The 24,477-nt window shown below is 44.2% G+C and overlaps 1 protein-coding gene across 1 annotated transcript in view; it reads left to right on the top strand.

The window, feature by feature from the left end:
* LOC135525907 (ryanodine receptor 3-like) overlaps nt 1-24,477 on the top strand; it is a 174,757-nt gene that overhangs the window by 93,045 nt on the left and 57,235 nt on the right. Inside the window, 19 exon segments of the mRNA XM_064953874.1 lie at nt 1,315-1,531; nt 1,760-1,864; nt 6,920-7,023; nt 9,857-9,940; nt 10,113-10,272; nt 10,663-10,810; nt 10,905-11,107; nt 11,621-11,795; nt 12,132-12,340; nt 12,500-12,702; nt 12,852-12,921; nt 13,002-13,162; nt 13,271-13,436; nt 14,070-14,156; nt 14,269-14,495; nt 14,604-15,420; nt 15,620-15,820; nt 16,760-16,862; nt 20,810-20,944. Of these exon segments, the coding sequence (XP_064809946.1) occupies nt 1,315-1,531; nt 1,760-1,864; nt 6,920-7,023; nt 9,857-9,940; nt 10,113-10,272; nt 10,663-10,810; nt 10,905-11,107; nt 11,621-11,795; nt 12,132-12,340; nt 12,500-12,702; nt 12,852-12,921; nt 13,002-13,162; nt 13,271-13,436; nt 14,070-14,156; nt 14,269-14,495; nt 14,604-15,420; nt 15,620-15,820; nt 16,760-16,862; nt 20,810-20,944 (3,575 nt within the window).

Raw genomic sequence — 24,477 nt, 5'->3', positions numbered from 1 at the left:
ATGATGTGACTGACATGTCTGAAAAATGAAATTTCAGGCTCCAGGAAGCATTCCAGGATTTCATGACCGACCCTGTTTTCTACAGCAAAATGGCATTTTTACTATTCTGGACCACTGTCCGAGACATGACGCTTGACAGCTCAAAATATTTCAGTTCACATCAAATTCCATAATGGCCTGCAAGCTACCCTGTATCTCAATTACCACAATAACATTTGCAGAAGAATTATACAAAATTATACAGCATTCTACAAAATTAACAGGAACTCATAATTATAGGAATTCTGTCAGTGTTATTCGGCATTTTGTCTGTCTGTATGATGCAGGCCGCATCATATATTGTAAACGAACCCTGTGGGGTTTGAACATTTCCTGTCCTCTGTGCAGCGGGGCATGCTACACAACGGCACACACTTGTTAATAATTGATTTGTGCACTGCACTCAGTGAGACTTGGAGTGAATGCGTCATCATCACTACTACAGCTGCTATTTCGGTTACGGCCCAGGAGGGCTTCTGAGTGGTGGGCTGAAATGTTGCATCATTCTCAAAGTGGGGTTAGTCATAGTCACTTTCTGCTCTGCCGGGCTCAGCTGGAGCTTGTTTAGAGTTGGCCTGGGGCTTGGTTAAAGCTAGGTTGAGGCTGGGGCTGGGGTTCAGTTGGAGCTGGGCTGGGGTTCAGTTGGAGCTGGGCTGGGGCTCGGTTAGAGCTGGTCTGGGACTCGATTAGAGCTTTCTGGGCCTTGGCTAGAGCTGGGCTGGGCCTCGGCTCGAGCTGGGTTGGGCCTGGGGTTTGGTTAGAGTTGGGCTGGGTCTCGGTTAGAGCTGGGCTGGGCCTCGGTTAGAGCTGGGCAGGGACTGGGGTTTGGTTAGAGTTGGGCTGGGTCTCGGTTAGAGCTGGGCTGGGCCTCGGTTAGAGCTGGGCAGGGACTGGGGTTTGGTTAGAGCTGGGCTGGGCTGGGGCTTAGTTAGAGCTGGGGCTGGGGCTGGGGCTTGGTTAGAGCTGGGTTGGGGCTTGGTTAGAGCTGGTATGAGGGTTGGTTAGAGTAGGTATGAGGGTTGGTTAGAGCTGGTATGAGGGTTGGTTAGAGCTGGTATGAGGGTTGGTTAGAGCTGGTCTGGAGGTTGGTTAGAGCTGGTATGAGGGTTGGTTAGAGCTGGTATGAGGTTTGGTTAGAGCTGGTGAGGGGCTAGGGTTTGGCCTCAGTGGCACTCAGTGGCTCTATGTTCTGCTCTAACTAACCCCTCCACCACTATCAACCTGTCACCCACATACTAAACACACTGATTGATAAGTCCCTCTCTCTCTCTCTAGGGTGCGTTTCCTGATGGGCGGTCGTCATGGCGACTTCAAGTTCCTGCCTCCGTCGGGCTATGCTCCGTGTTACGAGGCCCTGCTCCCCAAGGAGAAGATGAAGGTGGAGCCGGTGAAGGAGTACAAAAGGGACATGGAGGGGGTCCGAGACCTGCTGGGGACCACACAGTTCATGTCTCAGGCCTCCTTCATACCCACCCCTGTGGAGACCAGCCAGGTAACAGGCGTATGGCTTTCAGCTCAGAACGCCTCACATTAACTGCAACATGGCTCATCTTAAACACAGTAACAGTGTTTATCCTGCATGTTTTAAAGGGGCTTGTACAGTAATACCTACAGTGTAAGTGTTTCCAAATATCCACAATGTATGATTGATGACATAGGCCTGCTGTACTGTCTACAAACAGATGCTGTTTATCTACGACACTGATTCTCTGTCTCTCAGATCGTCATGCTGCCATACCTGGAGAAGGTCCGGGACAGACTGGCTGAGAATATCCACGAGCTGTGGGCCATGAACAAGATAGAACTGGGCTGGTCTTATGGGAAGGTAGGAGACCTCTTTAACACTGATGGAGAGAATAGATTCACAGAGCACTGGCAAACTATTTTGGGCAGTCCATGTCATTGACATACAGTGCCTTCAGAGAGTATTCAGACCCCTTAACTTTTTCCACATTTTGTTACATTACAGTCTTATTCTAAAATCGATGAAGTAAAAAAAATCCTTAGCAATCTACACACAATATCCCATAATGACAAAGCAAAAACATGTTTTTTGACATTTTTGCACATTTCTTAATAATAAAAAACAAAAATACCTTATTTACATAAGTATTCAGACCCTTTGCCATGAGACTCGAACTTGAGCTCAGGTGCATCCTGTTTCCATTGATCATCCTTGAGATGTTTCTACAACTTGATTGGAGTTCATCTGTGGTAAATTCAATTGATTGGACATGATTTGGAAAGGCACACACCTGTCTATATAAGGTCCCACAGTTGACAGTGCATGTCAGAGCAAAAACCAAGCCATGAGGTCGAAGGAATTGTCCGTTGATGCCCGAGACAGCATTGTGACAAGGCACAGATCTGGGGAAGGGTACCAAAAAATGTCTACAGCATTGAAGGTCCCCAAGAACACAGTGGCCTCCATCATTCTCAAATAGAAGAAGTTTGGAACCAACAAGACACTTCCTACAGAAGCCACTCCTCCAGTAAGTCACTTGACAGCCTGCTTGGAGTTTGCCAAAAGGCACCACAAGGACTCAGACCATCAGAAACGAGATTCTCTGGTCTGATGAAACCAATATTGAACTCTTTGGCCTGAATGCCAAGCGTCACATCTGGAGGAAACCTGGCACCATCCCTACTGTGAAGCATGGTGGTGGCAGCATCATGCTGTGGGGATGTTTTTCAGTGGCAGGGATTGGGAGACTAGTCAGGATCGAGGCAAAGATGAACTGAGCAAAGTACAGAGAGATCCTTGATGAAAACCTGCTCCAGAGCACTCAGGACCTAAGACTGAGGCGAAGGTTCACCTTCCAACAGGACAATGACTCTAAGCACACAGCCAAGACAACGCAGGAGTGGCTTCGGGACAAGTCTCTGAATGTCCTTGAGTGGCCCAGCCAGAGCCCGGACTTGAAGTCGAACATCTCTGGAGAGACCTGAAAATAGCTGTGCAGCAAACTTCCCCATCCAACCTGACAGAGCTTGAGAGGATCTGCAGAGAAAAATGGGAGATACTCCCCAAATACAGGTGTGCCAAGCTTGTAGCGTCATACCCAAGAAGACTCGAGGCTGTAATCACTGCTAAAGGTGCTTCAACAAAGTACTGAGTAAAGGGTCTGAATACAGATGTAAATGTCATATTTTAGTTTTATATAATGTTTAAATGTTTTTGCTTTGTCATTCTGGGTTTTTGTGTGTAGATTGATAAGAGGTAAAAAACAACAACAATTAAATTAGAATAAAGGCCGTAACAAAATGTGAAAAATGTCAAAGGGTCTGAATACTTTCCGAAGGCACTGTACTTAGGAAAGACACAATACATTACCTCTAAATGGATCATCAACCAATATAAACATAAATAAACTATGAACATAAGTAAATCTCAGCTGGCAAATGTTTGTTTGTGTTAGGCCAATTGTATTGATAATTATTTGTGTGAAATGCATTAACCCTGATCTAATCTTGTAAATTCTACCAATGTTTAAGCACCAAAACAAGCCTGTACACCATTTTGCTTTCTCTTTTATAATTTGCGGTTCAAACCCACCAGAGGGTAAGTGAAGAATACTCCCGTATATCTCCTTTTGTGCTCGTCAAGCCATTCATTCTAGAGACTCCATTTTTGTTTGTTTGTAGGCGAGAGACTCATCTTTTCTGTGTCCTAAATCAGTCATGAATTACAATGCAATTGTTTTAGTCAAAGGCACAGAAGGACATTTTGGCCATTCTGTTGCAGCAATTAAACAGGGAATAGGCCTCAGTGACATGTTTAGACTATAGATATTAAGATAAGATAGTTACGTGTGTGTTTACATATGTCTTATTTCACACATTATTTCACACTTATGTCAAACTTGTTCACGTGTGAATTGGGAAATTCATTTGTTGCATATCCCACTCCCCCTGAGACACTCTCAGAGAGTGGGCTCATAGCCAGTGATCTGCCATTATTGACAGCGACCCTGGTAAAATTTATGGTTAAATGCCTTGCTCAAAGGCACATCTTTCACCTAATCGGCTCGGAGATTTGAACCAATTACATTTCGGCTGCTGGCCCAGCACTCCTAACCGCTAGGCTACTTGCCGCCCAACATTGTAATTCAGTTCAGAGAATTTTAGTGGACACTTTAATGATTGGAAAGACTGACTATTCTTGATTGGAAAGACTATTTCTCTCTCTCTCTTATCTCTGTTAGTTGAATTCAAGATTATTAAACTGGATGTGAATTCATTAAGCCCTACTGTTACAAAGACTGAATGATTGTTTCTTTGTTTCATGTTAGTACATTGCCAAAATGACCTGTTGTGCCCCACTGCCCTTCAAGGTGCAGACAATCAATACCAGAAACAATATGCAACACAGCTCTTATATCTATTTTTACAAAAGTGATGGATGTGTGTAGAGTAGACCACCGTAGCCCACCCTACTGAATGATTCTCTAATTCCTGCAGTCCTCCTTCCACTCTATCCCACTTCTAAACACAACTGTGACAGTGTGATTTGTCCACCCACTGGACTGCCAGCCATTCCATCAGTTCCCACATCTTAGTAGAGCCTTTGATTGATGGTGAGGAGATCTATTACGCCGGGGTCAAACTCTCTTATTCATTTAAACAGAATTCTGCACCCCTGACATAGCAGTTTGGCTTTTATCTGTTTTTTTACGAGACCTCGTTAGCTTAGGCAGGGTGACATTGTCCTGGCAGTGCATGGGGCAAGCTACACCAGGGGACAAGATACTAAATCTGGGCTGAACAGAACACATACCTGGACAGCGCTGTTATTCTATTCCACTCTCCAGAGAACACAGCTTCAGTGCTGATTTTAAAGAGGTCTGAGTTTTAGTTGCTGTGGTTGCTATGGGGTACAGAGGTAGGGTATCTATATTACCTGCCTGACACACTTCACTATCGGAGGCTAGTATGGTTATAGAAAACTTGTAATAGTTTTATCAGCATTGACTATTGACGGTATAAAAAGAATCTCAAACAAGCTGTGTGACATTCATACGAAGGTTAGTAAGAATAACAGCATGGACCCTATTTGAATGGACTGTAGAAGGCTGTCTGGACTGTAGAAGGCTGTCTGGACTGTAGTAGGCTGTCTGGACTGTAGAAGGCTGTCTGGACTGTAGTAGGCTGTCTGGACTGTAGAAGGCTGTCTGGACTGTAGTAGGCTGTCTGGACTGTAGTAGGCTGTCTGTACTGTAGTAGGCTTTCTGGACTGTAGTAGGCTGTCTGGACTGTAGTAGGCTGTCTGGACTGTAGTAGGCTGTCTGGACTGTAGTAGGCTTTCTGGACTGTAGTACGCTGTCTGGACTGTAGAAGGCTGTCTGGCTGAAGGCTGTCTGGACTGTAGTAGGCTGTCTTTCTGGACTGTAGTAGGCTGTCTGGACTGTAGTAGGCTGTCTGGACTGTAGTTGGCTGTCTGGACTTTCTGGACTGTAGTAGGCTGTCTGGACTGTAGTAGGCTGTCTGGACTGTAGTAGGCTGCTGTCTGGACTGCTGTCTGGACTGTAGTAGGCTGTCTGGACTGTCTGGACTGTAGTAGGCTGTCTGGACTGTAGTAGGCTTTCTGGACTGTAGTAGGCTGTCTGGACTGTAGTAGGGCTGGACTGTAGTAGGCTGTCTGGACTGTAGTAGGCTGTCTGGACTGTAGTAGGCTTTCTGGACTTTCTGTAGGCTGTCTGGACTGTAGTAGGCTGTCTGGACTGTTCTGGACTGTAGTAGGCTGTCTGGACTGTAGTAGGCTTTCTGGACTGTAGTACGCTTTCTGGACTGTAGTAGGCTGTCTGGACTGTAGTAGGCTTTCTGGACTGTAGTACGCTTTCTGGACTGTAGTAGGCTGTCTGGACTGTAGTAGGCTTTCTGGACTGTAGTAGGCTGTCTGGACTGTAGTAGGCTGTCTGGACTGTAGTACGCTGTCTGGACTGTAGTAGGCTGTCTGGACTGGACTGTAGTAGGCTTTCTGGACTGTAGTAGGCTTTCTGGACTGTAGTAGGCTTTCTGGACTGTAGTAGGCTGTCTGGACTGTAGTAGGCTTTCTGGACTGTAGTACGCTTTCTGGACTGTAGTAGGCTGTCTGGACTGTAGTAGGCTGTCTGGACTGTAGTAGGCTTTCTGGACTGTAGTAGGCTGTAGGAAAAGTCTGTTAGGTAAAATAATTCCTGGGGAGTTATTGTGCTATTCACAAAGTAAATGCCTGGGGTTCATGTAGCACACAAATAGCGACATATCTGTACAAGAACACCACTTCATGTTTTCTTGGTCAACATGGATGTAATCCTGCTTGGGCTGGAAAGAGCAGCAAGAGGGATTATTAGAGATAAAACAACAGCAGTCAAGAATAGAATTCTATATCTCACTTGGCTTGGTATTCAGGACTCACACCTCTCTATCTTCCAAGAAAACATGCTCCTCCTCTACATTCATAACATGTCCACTAGACTAGACCGTAGTATCACTCCAGTATACCAGTAGCCCTCTGTAAGTAGACAACATCCCCACACTCTTAGAAAAAAGGGTTCCAAAAGTTTTTTGGGGTCGTCCCACTAGGAGAACCCTTTATGGTTCTAGGTAGAACCCTTTTGGGATTCATGTAGAACTCTTTGGCAAGGGTTCTACATGGAACCCAAAAGGGCTCTACCTGGAACTAAAAGTGTTCTAACTCCTATGGGGACAGCTGAAGAACACTTTTAGATTCTAGATAGCACCCTTTTTTCCCTAAGAGAGTACTCCCCTGTTGATTGACAAAAACCTTGATTGTGATTTGAATTTTACTCACCTTTTGGAATATTTCTTCCCCCTTTCCTCAAGACAGTTGTAATATGTACAAATACTTGTACATGAACAATCCTCATGTGTTTCACAGATAAGGGACGATAATAAGCGGCAGCACCCCTGCCTGGTGGATTTTTCCAGACTGCCCGAAACGGAAAAGAATTACAACCTGCAGATGTCAACGGAAACCTTGAAGTATGTCCTGCATTCTAAGTAACTATGTTAGTTTCAGTAATGAAGAGCGAGAATTAGAAAGACAAGGAGAGATCCCGCTGGGCACACCACGTCATATTTGGTTGAGATGTTGATCAATGAGATTTCAACCTTTTTATTCAAACACTCAAAAAGGACAGCCAGACGTTTGTTGAATTCCCAATGTGTTATCATTATGCTTTCAACCATCTAAAAGCAATGGAATGGCCAAGTCTGATTGTTTGTTCAGTTGTCATCTAAATGTCACAATGTCTTTCAAACCTTTAAAAGCACAACAAAGTTTAAATGGCAATAGAATGTCAGATATGTTTTATTTATACAACAGATGAATGTGTATCACTGTGCTTCATCTAATAGCACAACAAATGACCTGCATTGCAGTTGAGATTACATTAAAAGTACATGCAAGTGATCAGATTCTGCACAGATTCAAGATCTCCACAGACCTGCAACCTTTGCATGCTATGTTGAACATGCAAAATTACTATGATTGCATAAGAAGACATTCATAGTTAGAGTAACCTCAAAATGTGACTATGGATGTGTTACTCATTTTATGGTTGAATTGTACTGTTACATTAGTTATTAATATAGCATTAACCTTTGGCTATATACTGATTTACAAAAGTAATATTGAATTGTGTTTGGTTGACAATGCAACCAAAAATCAACATTTGAAGGAGATTTATGTTTTGTGCCACTGACTTAGTCTGGCCTTCATTCTTGTTTGTCTACAAATGTATAATTAATATGTTGGATTCACGTCTTCATTCATTTTGGGGCAGCAGGTAGTCTAGTGGTTAGAGCATTGGGCCAGTAACTGAAAGGTTGCTAGATCAAAGCCCTGAGCTGACAAGGTAAGAATCTGTCACTCTGCCCCTGAACAAGGCAGTAAACCCACTGTTCCTAGGCCATCATTGTAAATAAGAATTTGTTCTTAACTGACTTGACTAGTTAAATAAAAAAAATGTAGGACTAAATCAAATCAACATTTATTTAAATTGCATTTAAAGTTTGATTTGATTTAACCATATTCTTTAACTTAGATATTTGGTTGAAATGGAGAAGTGAATACAACATATTAATTATTAACATGAAGATTACATTTGAAATCAACCAAAGCTTGAAACCCTAGGCCTTTATGCATTGTCTGGGTTGAATTGAAACAATAGCTATTGATGACTTTGCAAATGCTATATAGGCCTAAATAGTATCATTGATGATATATAACTTATTAAGTATGGTTACATTTAATTTGCTCTGTTAAACCTTCCCTTTGGAATGACTTTGATAGCAACAGCGAATCTATTTAGTTATTTAAAGGATCTTTCAATAATCATTCTCACGATAGCACATTGGTAATAGTCAGTGATAAATATCAAAGCTGGGCTTGGTTAAAACGCTGGATGGGAGACCAAAGGGCTAGTTGTAGATATATTAACTCTCCAGTAGGAGGTGCTGCCCAGCCAATCATTTTTTTCTGATAGTGACGTTGAAAATCTGGCGTTGTTTCAAAGGTACAAATTCAACATATTTTATACATGGTTTGTCTATTTTGACAATTGGATGCCATGATGACATACATTAAACCTGTGGTTGAAATTTCACCCTGATGACTTTTTTCAAATCCAATGTATTTTCCACACAGATTCGATGTCACAATACGTTGGCAAATTACGTTGAAACAATGTTGACTAACAGAAGGTGTGGGTGAACCAGGGGTCAGTTAGGTAGTAGACTGAAGGTGTGGGTGAACCAGGGGTCAGTTAGGTAGTAGACTGAAGGTGTGGGTGAACCAGGGGTCAGTTAGGTAGTAGACTGAAGGTGTGGGTGAACCAGGGGTCAGTTAGGTAGTAGACTGAAGGTGTGGGTGAACCAGGGGTCAGTTAAGTAGTAGACTGAAGGTGTGTGTGAACCAGGGGTCAGTTAGGTCGTAGACTGAAGGTGTGTGTGAACCAGGGGTCAGTTAGGTAGTAGACTGAAGGTGTGGGTGAACCAGGGGTCAGTTAGGTAGTAGACTGAAGGTGTGGGTGAACCAGGGGTCAGTTAGGTAGTAGACTGAAGGTGTGGGTGAACCAGGGGTCAGTTAGGTAGTAGACTGAAGGTGTGGGTGAACCAGGGATCAGTTAGGTCGTAGACTGAAGGTGTTCTCGTGCTGGACTCTCAGCACCTGAAACACCCCCAGTGTTCCTGACATCACCCACCTGTCACCGTAGGACATCTGCTAATGATCCACACTGACAAAGTTTCATGAGACAGAGGTGTGTGTGTGTGTGTGTGTGTGTGTGTGTGTGTGTGTGTGTGTGTGTGTGTGTGTGTGTGTGTGTGTGTGTGTGTGTGTGTGTGTGTGTGTGTGTGTGTGTGTGTGTGTGTCATTAGAGAGAGAGAGAAAGTCTGGTTTGTTTAACGTTCATCTACAGTGATGCTGACACAACAGAGACAGACAGCCTGGGCCCCTAAAGAGCAGCCCTGCTATTCTCATTTGTCCTCTTACAATGACAAAACAATGAGATTTTACTGATACAAGTGTGAATAACTCTTTCTTAACAAGTCCTTAAGATGACTATATGGTTCCATAATGGACCGGGACATGCACAATTAAACAATACAATGCTCTCTGTGTATGCTCATGCTGGTTCATTTGCCACTGCTTGATGTAGGAGTGCAAAAACCTACCAAACCTAGTATCATAACATTATGCCTGCTGATTATAGTATTTAGTGTGCAGGCAATGTGAGTCACCCTCTTAGAGAGCTCATCCTGTGTAGACAGGTCTTATCCCCAGAATGGAGATTGTTCATCTGTCTCTTCACAGGACTCTGCTGGCATTAGGATGCCATGTTGTCCAGGTCAACGCCAACGCTGAAGAGGACCTGAAGAAGATCAAACTCCCAAAGAAGTAAGAGTCTACTAGACGTTTGAATACACAGATCAGCAAGAACCTAATACATGATTTACCAACTTTTCGAGATTCCTATGTTCTGGATAGGTTAGCGCAATGTAAGAAAAATCATGACAAATACTGTTTTGTCTAGGTAGTTAGACATTATAATGTCTCGTCTTGTTTTAAGCTACATGATGTCGAATGGTTACAAGCCCACGCCACTGGAGCTGTCTGATGTGAAGCTGACCCCAGGCCAGGAACTTCTGGTGGATAAACTGGCGGAGAACGCCCACAACGTGTGGGCCAAGGACAGGGTCAAACAAGGATGGACCTATGGCATTCTGCAGGTAAAGCACACAGTCTTCTGTGTTATGTCTGTGAAAGCACTGCAGGTTTTGACCACAGCTCACATACAGTAAACACACGGAAGGCTTTATAACTTTGGACAAAAGACGGACCCTCTCTCTATGTAAGAGCAGCAAGCTCAAAAGCAATACTGCTAAATGTAACACTACCTCCTGCAGAGGGATGAATGACACCAAAAGGATACACAGAATAGTATAGCGCCGGAGTAATAATGTCAAACGCCCAATGAACTACTCAATGACCCTTATAGATTGGCAGCCCAGTCGTGACAAACACTGGCCTATAGCGGGTCCATGGAGCTGGCTAAGTATCAGCACGATGATGAGTGGTGTGCGTGGGATTCTGACTGTGCCCATCTGTGCTCAATACAGGATGTGAAGAGCAAGCGGAACCCTCGCCTGGTGCCATATTCTTTATTAGACGAGCGCACTAAGAAGTCCAACAGGGACAGCCTCCGTGAGGCCATCCGCACTCTAATTGGATACGGATACAATATCGAACCTCCAGATCAGGAGGGCGGTAAGTTATCTTTACCACACGAAGCCATGTTGACATACACAGAACAGTACAACACTTCCTGTGTTGACACTGTGGCCGTCTTCCCACCCAACAGGCCACGTGGTGGACAGACTGAGCATAGACAAGATCCGTTTCTTCCGTGTGGAGAGGACGTACGCGGTGATGACGGGGAAGTGGTACTTTGAGTTTGACTTGGTGACAGGGGGAGACATGCGTGTGGGCTGGGCCAGACCTGGATGTAGGCCTGATGTAGAGCTGGGCACTGATGAGCTGGCCTTTGTCTTCGACGGATACAAGGTGAGCCCTCAACTCTATTCTACATGCCTATAGCGTTATAATCAAGGCACAAGGCGAGACCCAGATGCAGACACAGGAGGCAGATGGTTGGAGTCTTACAATGTTTAATAATTCAAAGGGGTAGACAAGAGAATGGTCGTGGACAGGCAAAAAGGTCCAAACCAGATCAGAGTCCAGGAGGTACAGAGTGGCAGACAGGCTCGTGTTCAAAACCGGGAGGACTAGAAAAAGGAGAATAGCAAAAGGAGTACGGGAAAAACCACGCTGGTTGACTTGACTAAACATACAAGACGGACTGGCACAGATAGACAGGAAACACAGGGGGGGAAAAGCGACACCTGGAGGGGGTGGAGACTAACGAGGACAGGTGAAACAGATCAGAGCAGGACAGTTATGTCTTTGGAAAATAGACACTTTATCATAGTTGATGATGGCATAGCCAGCCTGGAGAGTATGATTTGTGTATATCATAATAAGTCAGATTGTAGAGCGTTATTGTGTGTGTATATTCAGGGTCAACGTCTGAACATGGGCAGTCGTTTCTTTGGGCGGTGTTGGCACGCGGGGGACGTGGTGGGCTGTATGATCAACATGGAGGACAAGTCTATGATCTTCACCCTCAACGGAGAGATCCTCATCACCAACAAGGGCTCTGAGCTCTGCTTTGCTGACTTCGAGACGGAGGACGGTGAGTGTGTGAGACTGAAGACGGTGAGTGTATGTGACGGACCTCTCTAAGCTCTGCCCCTTCTCTTATGTCTCTGTGCCGTCAAATCACTGACAGACATGCTGCAAAATAAGTGAAAATAAGTGCCTCACCGTCATGAATTGAACTTCATATAATCTGACACTTGTAAATGGCTTTTATTAAAAGCTGGATTGATTTCCCCCTCCCCCTGATGTGTGTGTTCTTAGAATGAGAAGGGTGATGATGACAGTTGTTCTCACTCTTTCACTCACTCTCTCACTCTCTCTCTCTCTCTCTTTCTCTTTCTCTCTCATTGACTCTCTCTCTGTTCCCCAGGTTTTATCCCAGTGTGTAGTCTGGGCCTGTCCCAGGTGGGTCGTATGAACCTGGGGAAGGACGCCAGTACCTTTAAGTACTACACCATGTGTGGTCTCCAGGAGGGCTTCGAACCCTTTGCCGTCAACATGAACCGTGAGGTCACCATGTGGTTCAGCAAACGCCTCCCCACCTTTGTCAATGTGCCAAAGAACCACAACCATATAATGGTAAGACCGAAAGTCAAAAGGTCAATGACGAAATTCGAAACAGTAATATACATGATATGTTGAGGTTCACAGAAGGTTTACCTTAAAGAACCAGTAAGATATCTCACTTCCAAGATGGAGAATGGCTAAATCAGTTGTCCAAATACATCTCCATCCCAGGTGACCAGAATAGATGGCACCATCGACAGCCCTCCATGCCTGAAGGTGAGCCACAGGACGTTTGGGACCCAGAACAGTAATGGTGACATGGTGTACTGTCGACTGAGCATGCCCGTGGAGTTCCACTCCTTCTTCAAGACCAGCCCTGTCATGGACATGAACGGAGTGCATGAAGATCCCGAGTCCCTCAAACTGAAACACAGGTCAGGCCTCTGAACACACATTCACTGTTGTACAACACTAACATCTGTATATGACACTTACAGTATTGAGCTTAGTTTCTGTAAAAGCGCTTTATCTTCTAACTTACAGTATTTCAAGAAATGATTCAATGCTGATGTTTTCCTTGTAGACATCCATTGAAGTCTATGAGACACAGTCATGATGGAATAAGAGGAACAGATTACAGCAACATCAGCACGGTATGAAATGGATGATAAACAGCTGATGATAGTTCAGGTGCCATGTCGTCAAGCTAACCTGCCACCATGTTGTCTTCCAGTACCACTACTCTGTCAGGGTGTTCGCTGGTCAGGATCCATCCTGTGTGTGGGTGGGCTGGGTCACCCCCGACTACCATTACTATAGCAACCACTTCAACCTCAGTAAGAACCGGACGGTGACAGTTACCCTGGGAGACCAGCGTGGGCGGGTCCATGAGAGGTAATCGTGTTGTTAAGGAAACCCTCATCCTCATGTCGGTATGAATAGTGATAAGCAACTAATCAGATACTATCTTCTTTTTCCTCTTCCTCCCTCACCATTCCTCAGTGTGAGGAGGAGTAACTGCTACATGGTGTGGGGTGGGGACGTCACAAGCTCAGGTCACTCGTCCAGTCGCAGTAATGTGGACCTGGAGATAGGCTGTCTCATTGACCTGGCCACTGGCCTGGTGACCTTCACTGGCAACGGCAAGGAGCTGGCCACCTCCTACCAGGTACAGTATAGCCAACTACACAATGTCTCTATTTAAGATGTCCACTGCACAGTCTACAATCTCGTATCACACTCTCTTCGGTCTCCTTCCTTCCTGCTGCTATCAGCCCTACAGTCTCTGTCCCATCTGTCAGTCTCTTATCAAAACAACACCATCTATTCTCTAAAAAAAGATTTGCCTGTCCTGATCTCTTCATTAGTGTGATAGTCATTCAGTCCCCCCTGCCTCGGGCTCAGCAGCAGGGTAGGGTCTGTCTGTCCTGCCTGCCAGATCTCAGTTCAGTGTCTGGCTGTCTGTGTATGTACTCTCAAACCAGACAACAAAACCTCCCCTTTTAAAGGGCATGATCTTCTTAATTTCTCCCCTCGTAGAAACACGGCAAGCTTTTAAACTGTTCTGAGCCATCCTGCCAGCCTCTTCCCTAGTCTCTCTCTGACACACACACACACGCACGCACGCACGCACACATGCACACACGCACACACACACCGAGTCAGATAGCTCCAGAACATCATGCACTCTCAATACTACTCTTTATCGTCCCCCTCTATACTGTAACTGCAGTATGGCCTCAATATGCCTTTTCTGTCTATAAACTTCTTATATTAGTGCTGTGCTCTTTTTCTTGACCAGGTGGAACCAAACACAAGGCTGTTTCCTGCTGTGTTTGTACGACCGACCAGCCCCAACCTCTTCCAGTTTGAGCTGTCCAAGATAAAGGTTGAGTAACTCGATTTTAATCCCTGAAGTTTAAATCTATCCACCGTTTCTACTGATATATCATCCATTGCGTGAACTACAATGTCCTCTGTGTGACCTCTGACCTCCACAGAATGCCATGCCCTTGTCAGCTGCCATCTTTAAGAGTGAGCATAAGAACCCAGTACCCCAGTGCCCTCCGAGGCTGGACGTCCAGACCATCAACTCAGTGCTGTGGAGTCGCATGCCCAACACCTTCCTGAAGGTAGAGACAGCCAGGGTCAGTGAGAGACATGGCTGGGTGGTGCAGTGTCGGGAGCCCCTGCAGATGCTGGCTGTGCACATACCTGAGGAGAACAGGTAGATGTGCACACATACACAGATTGCACCACACACCCTGGTTGAGGACATAAGCGCTCCTGTATACGTCCTCGCTCTGTTTAAACAGTATACTGACCTCCCCACCAGGTGTGTTGACATCATGGAGCTGTCTGAGCAGGAGGACCTGAGGAAGTTCCACTACCACACCCTGAAACTGTACTGTGCCCTGTGTGCCCTGGGAAACACCCGCGTGGCACACGCCCTCTGCAGCCACCTGGACCAATCCCAGCTGCTCTACACCATCGACAACCAGTACTTGTCGGGCATGCTGCGCGAGGGCTTCTACAACATCCTGATCAGCATTCACCTGGAGACGGCCAAGGAGGCCCGCCTCATGATGAACAACGAGTTTATTATCCCCATCACTGCCGAGACGCGCAGCATCCGCCTGTTCTCCGATGCCTCCAAGCACCACTCTCCTCCCGGCGTGGGCCTCAGTACCTCCCTGAAGCCCCGGCTCAACTTCTACCCCCCCTGCTTCATCAGCACCAAAAGGGAGCAGCAACTGTACAGCCCCCAGATCCCCCTGGATGCCCTGAAGGAGAAGGCCATCACCATGCTGACTGAGGCCGTGCAGGGCGGTGGGCATCACATCAGGGACCCTGTAGGGGGCAGCGTGGAGTACCAGTTTGTGCCCATCCTGAGGCTGATTGGTACACTGCTCACCATGGGCGTGCTGGGAAGTCAGGATGTTCATAAGATCCTGCTCCTCATCGACCCCAACGTGTTTGTGGAGCATAGCGAGGATGCCGTCGCCGTGGTGATGGAGGCCACAGAGAAGGAGGGGCTGACAGGCACCGAGGAGAAGGCGGTGGAGGCCGGGGAGGAGGAGGCGGCCAAAGACGCCAAGCTGCCAATGAAAGGTCTGCTGGAGAAGAGGCTGCCTGAGCCAGTGAAACGACAGGTACTGATTCTGCTAGGATTTCAATCACATGCTCCGCAAAAATCCACTGACATTTTATAGTCCACTTTAAAATCACTCAGCCATGTAATGTCTCTGTATCAATGCTTTCTCTTCTAATAAGTTCCCTGAAGATATGTGTCATTAGTGTCTGTGTCTAAATCCCAGCTGATATTATATGTGGAAACTGTTCGTCTGCTAGATGTGTGAGCTGCTGCACTACTTCTGTGACTGTGAGCTGAAGCATCGCATTGAGGCCATCGTGTCCTTCTCAGACAGCTTTGTCTCCAAGCTGCAGTATAACCAGAAGTTCAGGTACAACGAGCTGATGCTGGCCCTCAACATGTCTGCTGCCGTCACCGCCAAGAAGACCAAGGAGTTCCGCTCCCCTCCCCAAGAACAGGTACACACTGAAATAGAAATAACCTAGGAGGGCCTCCTGGGTAATGATGTAGGTTACGGGGAGTTTATCATCTCTCCTGTGGAGCAACAGTGTGGCAAAGTCACCGGCAAGCAATTTTAGTCACAGACTCTCGGCCGTGGCCTTAAATGTGTGATTGTTAGAAATGTTAGAAATGCTGCCCACTTCATGACAACTGGGGTGACTGCAGACATCTGCGTGTGTTAACCTTGTTACATTTGTATTAGATAGAAGAGTTTGCACATTAACACAGAACAGGCTGCTGCTGAGACTACTGTTCTAAGCGAGCAAGCACGCGCACACACACCGCAACAAGGGCACATTGTGCTCATAAACCTCAGCGGCACTCTTTCCACCTCTCCACTCTAAACTCTAGTGAGTAGTGTGGGAGCATTCAGTCATTTTTCCTCATTCATGGTTAATATATTTCTTCCTTTTCCTCAAATTCCCTTAGGTTTTGTTTCAGTGGGTTCTTTCATTATGGAGAGAACCGCTCGGCGGAGCCCGGAGTGACTGAGAGAGGCCTAGTGACTGTCTCTCTAACTGCTCCCCAAAGCTCTTTAATTTGAGTGTGTCCCTCCGCTGCCCAGCCTCAAGGCTGTGGGAATCCATCCCCGCCTGCTGTGCTATTGCCTCTACCCGGGGACGGGGCCACATCCAGGCTTTACACCCCCCCCCCTGCCAGACAGGAGGGAGGGAGGGATACCTCCCCATTTCCTCATCTACACAGCACGTCAGGGTCACTGCTCCCTGCTCACTTCAGCACTGTTCACAAACTTTAATGTCGTTTTACCTTCAGTCTCTATTACTGCATACAAGCGTGGTCATAGTTGCTATTTTATCTGTACTATATATGTATAAAATGCATACCATTGCATACTACAGTCATGTGACCTAAATGACAGTTTGTGTGTGTTTCAGATTAACATGCTGTTGAACTTCAGTACGGGGGAGGACTGCCCGTGTCCAGAGGACATTCAGGAGGAGCTCTACGCCTTCCACAACGAGCTGCGGCTGCACTGTGGTAAAGAACACCATCAGGAGGGTTTATGTCTCCAGTCTGGACCTGAATATTATGACCTGCCATCTGACTAGGAATAAAAAATGAATGGCAGCATCACAGGGCCTGAGTGGGAAATGATACTGTAGAGATGAGCTGTGGGATTCATTGAAAACAAAACCGTCAACATGGCCAATGTTATTACTCACAACAAATTGGACACAATGCTTGTCCAAATAGGACAGGTGAAAACATCCCCAGCAAAAGTTATTATAATTGCATGTTTCACTTCACAAGCTATGTAATGTAGTTACTTCTCATCCTTGTAAATGTTTATTGTCGGAGCTCCTCAGATTAATTTGAATTACAGGGGGTGTTGTATTAGAGCTTCCTGTGTTTCTTTGCAGAAAGGACATCTTCTATCTCTCTGCTGATGTGTTTTAGTTCACTGCCTCTCCAGATTGCTCTGACGTCTTGATGTTTTGCTAAATAATTGAAAATAGCTGTATGTACCTAGGAGGTACTATATAAATAATTGAAAAGGGCTGTATGTACCTATGGGGTACTATATAAATAATTGAAAAGGGATGTATGTACCTAGGAGGTACTATATAAATAATTGAAAAGGGATGTATGTACCTAGGAGGTACTATATAAATAATTGAAAAGGGCTGTATGTACCTATGGGGGTACTATATAAATAATTGAAAAGGGCTATATGTACCTAGGGGTACTATATAAATAATTGAAAGGGGGTACTATATAAATAATTGAAAAGGGCTGTATGTACCTAGGGGTACTATATAGGGCTGTATGTATAGGGGGTACTATATAAATAATTGAAAAGGGCTGTATGTACCTAGGGGTACTATATAAATAATTGAAAAGGGCTGTATATAAATAATTGAAAAGGGCTGTATGTACTGAAAATATGTAAGGGGGTACTATATAAATAATTGAAAAGGGCTGTATGTACCTAGGGGTACTATATAAATAATTGAAAAGGGCTGTATGTACCTAGGGGTACTATATAAATAATTGAAAAGGGCTGTATGTACCTAGGGGTACTATATAAATAATTGAAAAGGGCTGTATGTACCTAGGGGGTACTATATAAATAATTGAAAAGGGCTGTATGTACCCTAGGTACCTAGGGGTACTATATAAATAATTGAAAAGGGCTGTATGTACCTAGGGGGTACTATATAAATAATTGAAAAGGACTGTATGTACCTAGGGGTACTATATAAATAATTGAAAAGGGCTGTATGTACCTAGGGGTACTATATAAATAATTGAAAAGGGCTGTATGTACCTAGGGGGTACTATATAAATAATTGAAAAGGGCTGTATGTACCTATGGGGTACTATATAAATAATTGAAAAGGGCTGTATGTACCTAGGAGGTACTATATAAATAATTGAAAAGGGCTGTATGTACCTAGGGGTACTATATAAATAATTGAAAAGGGCTGTATGTACCTAGGGGTACTATATAAATATTGAAAAGGGGTATGGTAGGGCTGTATATATAAATAATTGAAAAGGGCTGTATGTACCTATGGGGTACTATATAAATAATTGAAAAGGGCTGTATGTACCTAGGAGGTACTATATAAATAATTGAAAAGGGCTGTATGTACCTAGGGGGTACTATATAAATAATTGAAAAGGGCTGTATGTACCTAGGGGGTACTATATAAATAATTGAAAAGGGCTGTATGTACCTAGGGGGTACTATATAAATAATTGAAAAGGGCTGTATGTACCTAGGGGGTACTATATAATATAAATTGAAAAGGGCTGTATGTACCTAGGGGTACTATATAAATAATTGAAAAGGGCTGTATGTACCTATGGGGGTACTATATAAATAATTGAAAAGGGCTGTATGTACCTAGGAGGGGTACTATATAAATAATTGAAAAGGGCTGTATGTACCTAGGGGTACTATATAAATAATTGAAAAGGGCTGTATGTACCTAGGGGGTACTATATAAATAATTGAAAAGGGCTGTATGTACCTAGGGGGTACTATATAAATAATTGAAAAGGGCTGTATGTACCTAGGGGTACTATATAAATAATTGAAAAGGGCTGTATGTACCTAGGGGTACTATATAAATAATTGAAAAGGGCTGTATGTACCTAGGGGGTACTATATAAATAATTGAAAAGGGCTGTATGTACCTAGGGGTACTATATAAATAAATAATTGAAAAGGGCTGTATGTACCTAGGGGTACTATATAAATAATTGAAAAGGGCTGTATGTACCTAGGGGTACTATATAAATAATTGAAAAGGGGGCTGTATGTACCTATATAAATATTGAAAAGGGCTGTACTATATAAATAATTGAAAAGGGCTGTATGTACCTAGGGGTACTATATAAATAATTGAAAAGGGCTGTATGTACCTAGGGGTACTATATAAATAATTGAAAAGGGCTGTATGTACCTAGGGGGTACTATATAAATAATTGAAAAGGGCTGTATGTACCTAGGGGTACTATATAAATAATTGAAAAGGGCTGTATGTACCTAGGGGTACTATATAAATAATTGAAAAGGGCTGTATGTACCTATTGAAAAGGGTACTATATAAATAATTGAAAAGGGCTGTATGTACCTAGGGGTACTATATAAATAATTGAAAAGGGCTGTATGTACCTAGGGGTACTATATAAATAATTGAAAAGGGCTGTATGTACCTATGGGGGGTACTATATAAATAAATTGAAAAGGGCTGTATGTACCTAGGGGGTACTATATAAATAATTGAAAAGGGCTGTATGTACCTAGGAGGTACTATATAAATAATTGAAAAGGGCTGTATGTACCTAGGGGGTACTATATAAATAATTGAAAAGGGCTGTATGTACCTAGGAGGTACTATATAAATAATTAGGGGTATGTACTATATAAATAATTGAAAAGGGCTGTATGTACCTAGGGGGTACTATATAAATAATTGAAAAGGGCTGTATGTACCTAGGAGGTACTATATAAATAATTGAAAAGGGCTGTATGTACCTAGGGGTACTATATAAATAATTGAAAAGGGCTGTATGTACCTAGGGGGTACTATATAAATAATTGAAAACTGTATGTATATAAATAAATAATTGAAAAGGGCTGTATGTACCTAGGGGTACTATATAAATAATTGAAAAGGGCTGTATGTACCTAGGGGTACTATATAAATAATTGAAAAGGGCTGTATGTACCTAGGGGTACTATATAAATAATTGAAAAGGGCTGTATGTACCTAGGGGTACTATATAAATAATTGAAAAGGGCTGTATGTACCTAGGAGGTACTATATAAATAATTGAAAAGGGCTGTATGTACCTAGGTACTATATAAATAATTGAAAAGGGCTGTATGTACCTAGGGGTACTATATAAATAATTGAAAAGGGCTGTATGTACCTAGGGGGTACTATATAAATAATACCTAGGGGTACTATATAAAAAGGGCTGTATGTACCTAGGGGTACTATATAAATAATTGAAAAGGGCTGTATGTACCTAGGAGGTACTATATAAATAATTGAAAAGGGCTGTATGTACCTAGGGGGTACTATATAAATAATTGAAAAGGGCTGTATGTACCTAGGAGGTACTATATAAATAATTGAAAAGGGCTGTATGTACCTAGGGGGTACTATATAAATAATTGAAAAGGGCTGTATGTACCTAGGGGTACTATATAAATAATTGAAAAGGGCTGTATGTACCTAGGGGGTACTATATTGATGGTATTCTACAGTCATGCTGCACTTTTCTGACCTGCAGCAGCACCTTAGGTTGGAGACTGCATGTAAAGAGAAAGGAAAGACGAAAAACATTACACTAGCAAATGAAACCCTATGATACAGCTGACATATGTTGCCCGATTGACCCCTAGGAAACGGTATTTGTCCAGGAGTGGGATATCGATTTTATTCCTGTGCCGTGTGTTTGTGTAGGAATCCCTATGGAGGAAGAGGAAGATGACCAGGACACGTCTATTAAAGGTCGTCTGCTGGCCCTGGTCTACAAAATCAAAGGTCAACCTCTGAAGACTGAAGAGGAGCCCACAGAGCAGGAACAGCAAGCCCCCTGTAAGACTATACCATTCATATTACTCTTATTCTATATGTCACAGCCAGCAATAACGGGAACTGGCGACTCTGAAACCCACCGTGTCCCTCTCGTCCCTGTTGTCCCTGAAGATAATACAGTCCCTCAGTAATAACATGTGTTTCCTAATAGACTCCTATAATAGGTTCTCTCTCCGAAACAAGTCACTGTTTACTCGCTGTAACACAGGAGGTTGGGAAATTGAAAGGAGCAGGGTAGCTGTTGAATAGTGATGCTGGCATACAAGCCCGGTTTCATTTGTCTGGCATGTAGTACAGACACACAGTGGCAGTCATTTCCATTTCAATTTCTTTTTCAATGTTATTATGGTAATGCAGAGCCGGTAGAGGATGGCTGCTCCGCCTGGCAGTGAGGGGCATCTTCACTCAGTCCTGCTCTTCTGCAGAGAGAGAGAGAGCAAACACTGCACTGATTTAACTCGGGCTTCTTTATCCCGATCTCACACACACACGCAGATGACTGTACCAGTGTGAGTACAGTATGGAAATGGTCTGACATTCCGCAATGTTATCAGGACAACTCTACAGTTCTTGAAACTATTAATGATATATGAAGCCATTTCAGATAATCTTCCTACAATGTAACACCATGCAATGCACTCACTGTTCTGAGATCAGTAAATCAATTTGTTTGCCCTCTTCCTGAAGATGGGTACAGCTCACTGCCTATAATATGAGTGCTGCTGGCATGGACAACTCCCCAAATTGCTGCGGGTAAATGTGGCCTGAAATATGCACCTGTGAATGCAGATGGTTAAAGGCAATCTGTCCCCAGACAGTTAGACGGAACTTGATGTGGACCACATGAGATCCCACTATTGATCTCACAAGAGAGAGGAGATGAAAATAGACGTTGTGTATTTCCACTAAAATACTTTTCTTGCCCGTATTTCCTTGCCCGTATTGGCTGTTTTCTTCAGACATGATTGATTATAACTATGCTGTGTAACGGCAGACTGGGTACATGGTTCCACTGCTACTGCTACTACCTCTGAATGAATTAGGAGTCCTGCAGGAGGGAGTGAAGAATGAGCGAGAAAAGGAAAGGGTGCAATGCAGTGCTTTGATGCATCTACAAACGTGGGCAGACAACTCTGTGTTTCCACTGTTTTGGAGAAGTCCCACTAATCAACCTCCTACCTGAAACTCTGCTTCCCTCCCAGCCCACAAAGAGGCCTGATTCAGCATTGAGTCAAACTCTCCTCTGCAGTCCCTATGTCCTCATGGATGAGGGGTCCAATTACATTTAGTCAGCTGTTTTATGGTCCCTCCACGGCCTCCAGTCTCTCCACATGTTCCTCTCCCCCAGGTTCCTCCCTCTGTCATCTCAGCTTCCTCGTGGGACCTTGAGAATACAGCAGGGGTCCTAAAGTCCACTGTAACTCCCATAGGGCGCTGATCAGATCACAGGATAAAGGCAATAGCTCTCCCAAACTCGCTGACCTAGTGTCTATCGGCCACATTCATTTATTGGTCCAATATTATTTGCTTCCTGTTGATCGGGCTGTGTGAGATATAGTGTGAGCTGTAGCGCGTGTTTGTGAGAAGTTTCGCTCCACTGGGCCTGCCGGCTGACTGGCATTTGTTCATCTTTGGAACTCTATTGTCATTCCTGGCAGCTGAGGCATGCGTGTCATTATGTAATGAGAGATGGTCGTTATGCTCTTTGTAGCTGGAGAGGGAGAAATGTTGTTACATGTTTGTTACTGCCCTTCCTGCCCTGTTGCCTCTCTCTGGTACTGGGACTGATTACTCTGTGGAGTACAAGCCAATCAACCAACCAGCAGAAACAGAGACATTAAAACACAGCCACCTAATCCCCCCCCTGTTCTCACTCTGGCATTGCTACCTAACCTTGGAAGAAAGACAGACGCACTGCCACACACCACTGCCACACACCACTGCCACACACCACTGCCACACACCGCCGCCACACACCGCCGCCACACACCGCCGCCACACACCGCCGCCACACACCGCTACCACACACCGCTGCCACACACCACCACCGCTACACACCGCCACACACCACCGCTACACACCGCCGCTACACAACACCGCCACACACCGCCGCTACACACAGCCGCTACACACAGCCGCTACACACCGCCGCTACACACAGCCGCTACACACACCGCCGCAACACACCGCCGCTACACACCACCGCCACACACAGCCGCTATATTCTGCTGGGAGAGGCAGCATAATATGCTAAATTACTATTAATACCTCTTACTCTCCCAGTGAGTCTCATTCTTACATAAGAGTGCTTCACTTGCGCTCCATTGAGAATGGGCAATCGCCTTTTCGTGAATGAAATAGAAAAAGTGTTTTCTTTACAAATTACAAACGGAAAAGTATGACATTGACATTGCTCACACAATTTCGCCTTTCCTTTTGAGAAGAGACTTGTTGCTGTGCGTTCTACCAGACAGTGTTCAACTTGTAGATGTGTGTTATACACAGACAGTGTTATACACAGACAGTATTCTACTTGTTGCTGTGTGTTATACACATACAGTGTTCTACTTGTTGCTGTGTGTTATACACAGACAGTGTTCTACTTGTTTCTGTGTGTTCTACCAGAAGGTGTTCTACTTATTGCTGTGTGTTATACACAGACAGTGTTCTACTTGTTTCTGTGTGTTCTACCAGAAGGTGTTCTACTTATTGCTGTGTGTTATACACAAACAGTGTTCTACTTGTTTCTGTGTGTTCTACCAGAAGGTGTTCTACTTGTTGCTGTGTGTTATACACAGACAGTGTTCTCCTTGTTGCTGTGTGTTATACACAGACAGTGTTCTACTTGTTGCTGTGTGTTATACACAGACAGTGTTCTACTTGTTGCTGTGTGTTCTACCAGAAGGTGTTCTACTTGTTGCTGTGTGTTATACACAGACAGTGTTCTACTTATTGCTGTGTGTTATACACAGACAGTGTTCTCCTTGTTGCTGTGTGTTATACACAGACAGTGTCCTACTTATTGCTGTGTGTTATACACAGACAGTGTTATACACAGACAGTGTTCTACTTGTTGCTGTGTGTTCTACCAGAAGGTGTTCTACTTGTTGCTGTGTGTTATACACAGACAGTGTTCTACTTGTTGCTGTGTGTTATACACAGACAGTGTTCTCCTTGTTGCTGTGTGTTATACACAGACAGTGTTATACACAGACAGTATTCTACTTGTTGCTGTGTGTTCTACCAGAAGGTGTTCTACTTGTTGCTGTGTGTTATACACAAACAGTGTTCTACTTGTTTCTGTGTGTTCTACCAGAAGGTGTTCTACTTGTTGCTGTGTGTTATACACAAACAGTGTTCTACTTGTTTCTGTGTGTTCTACCAGAAGGTGTTCTACTTGTTGCTGTGTGTTATACACAGACAGTGTTCTACTTGTTGCTGTGTGTTATACACAGACAGTGTTATACACAGACAGTATTCTACTTGTTGCTGTGTGTTATACACAAACAGTGTTCTACTTGTTGCTGTGTGTT

This window comes from Oncorhynchus masou, chromosome 32 (genome assembly GCF_036934945.1).
Source record: "Oncorhynchus masou masou isolate Uvic2021 chromosome 32, UVic_Omas_1.1, whole genome shotgun sequence".
NCBI classification, from domain to species: domain Eukaryota; kingdom Metazoa; phylum Chordata; class Actinopteri; order Salmoniformes; family Salmonidae; genus Oncorhynchus; species Oncorhynchus masou.
The sequence above is the reverse complement of the archived record's forward strand: the minus strand, read 5'-3'. Positions and strand labels throughout refer to the sequence as shown.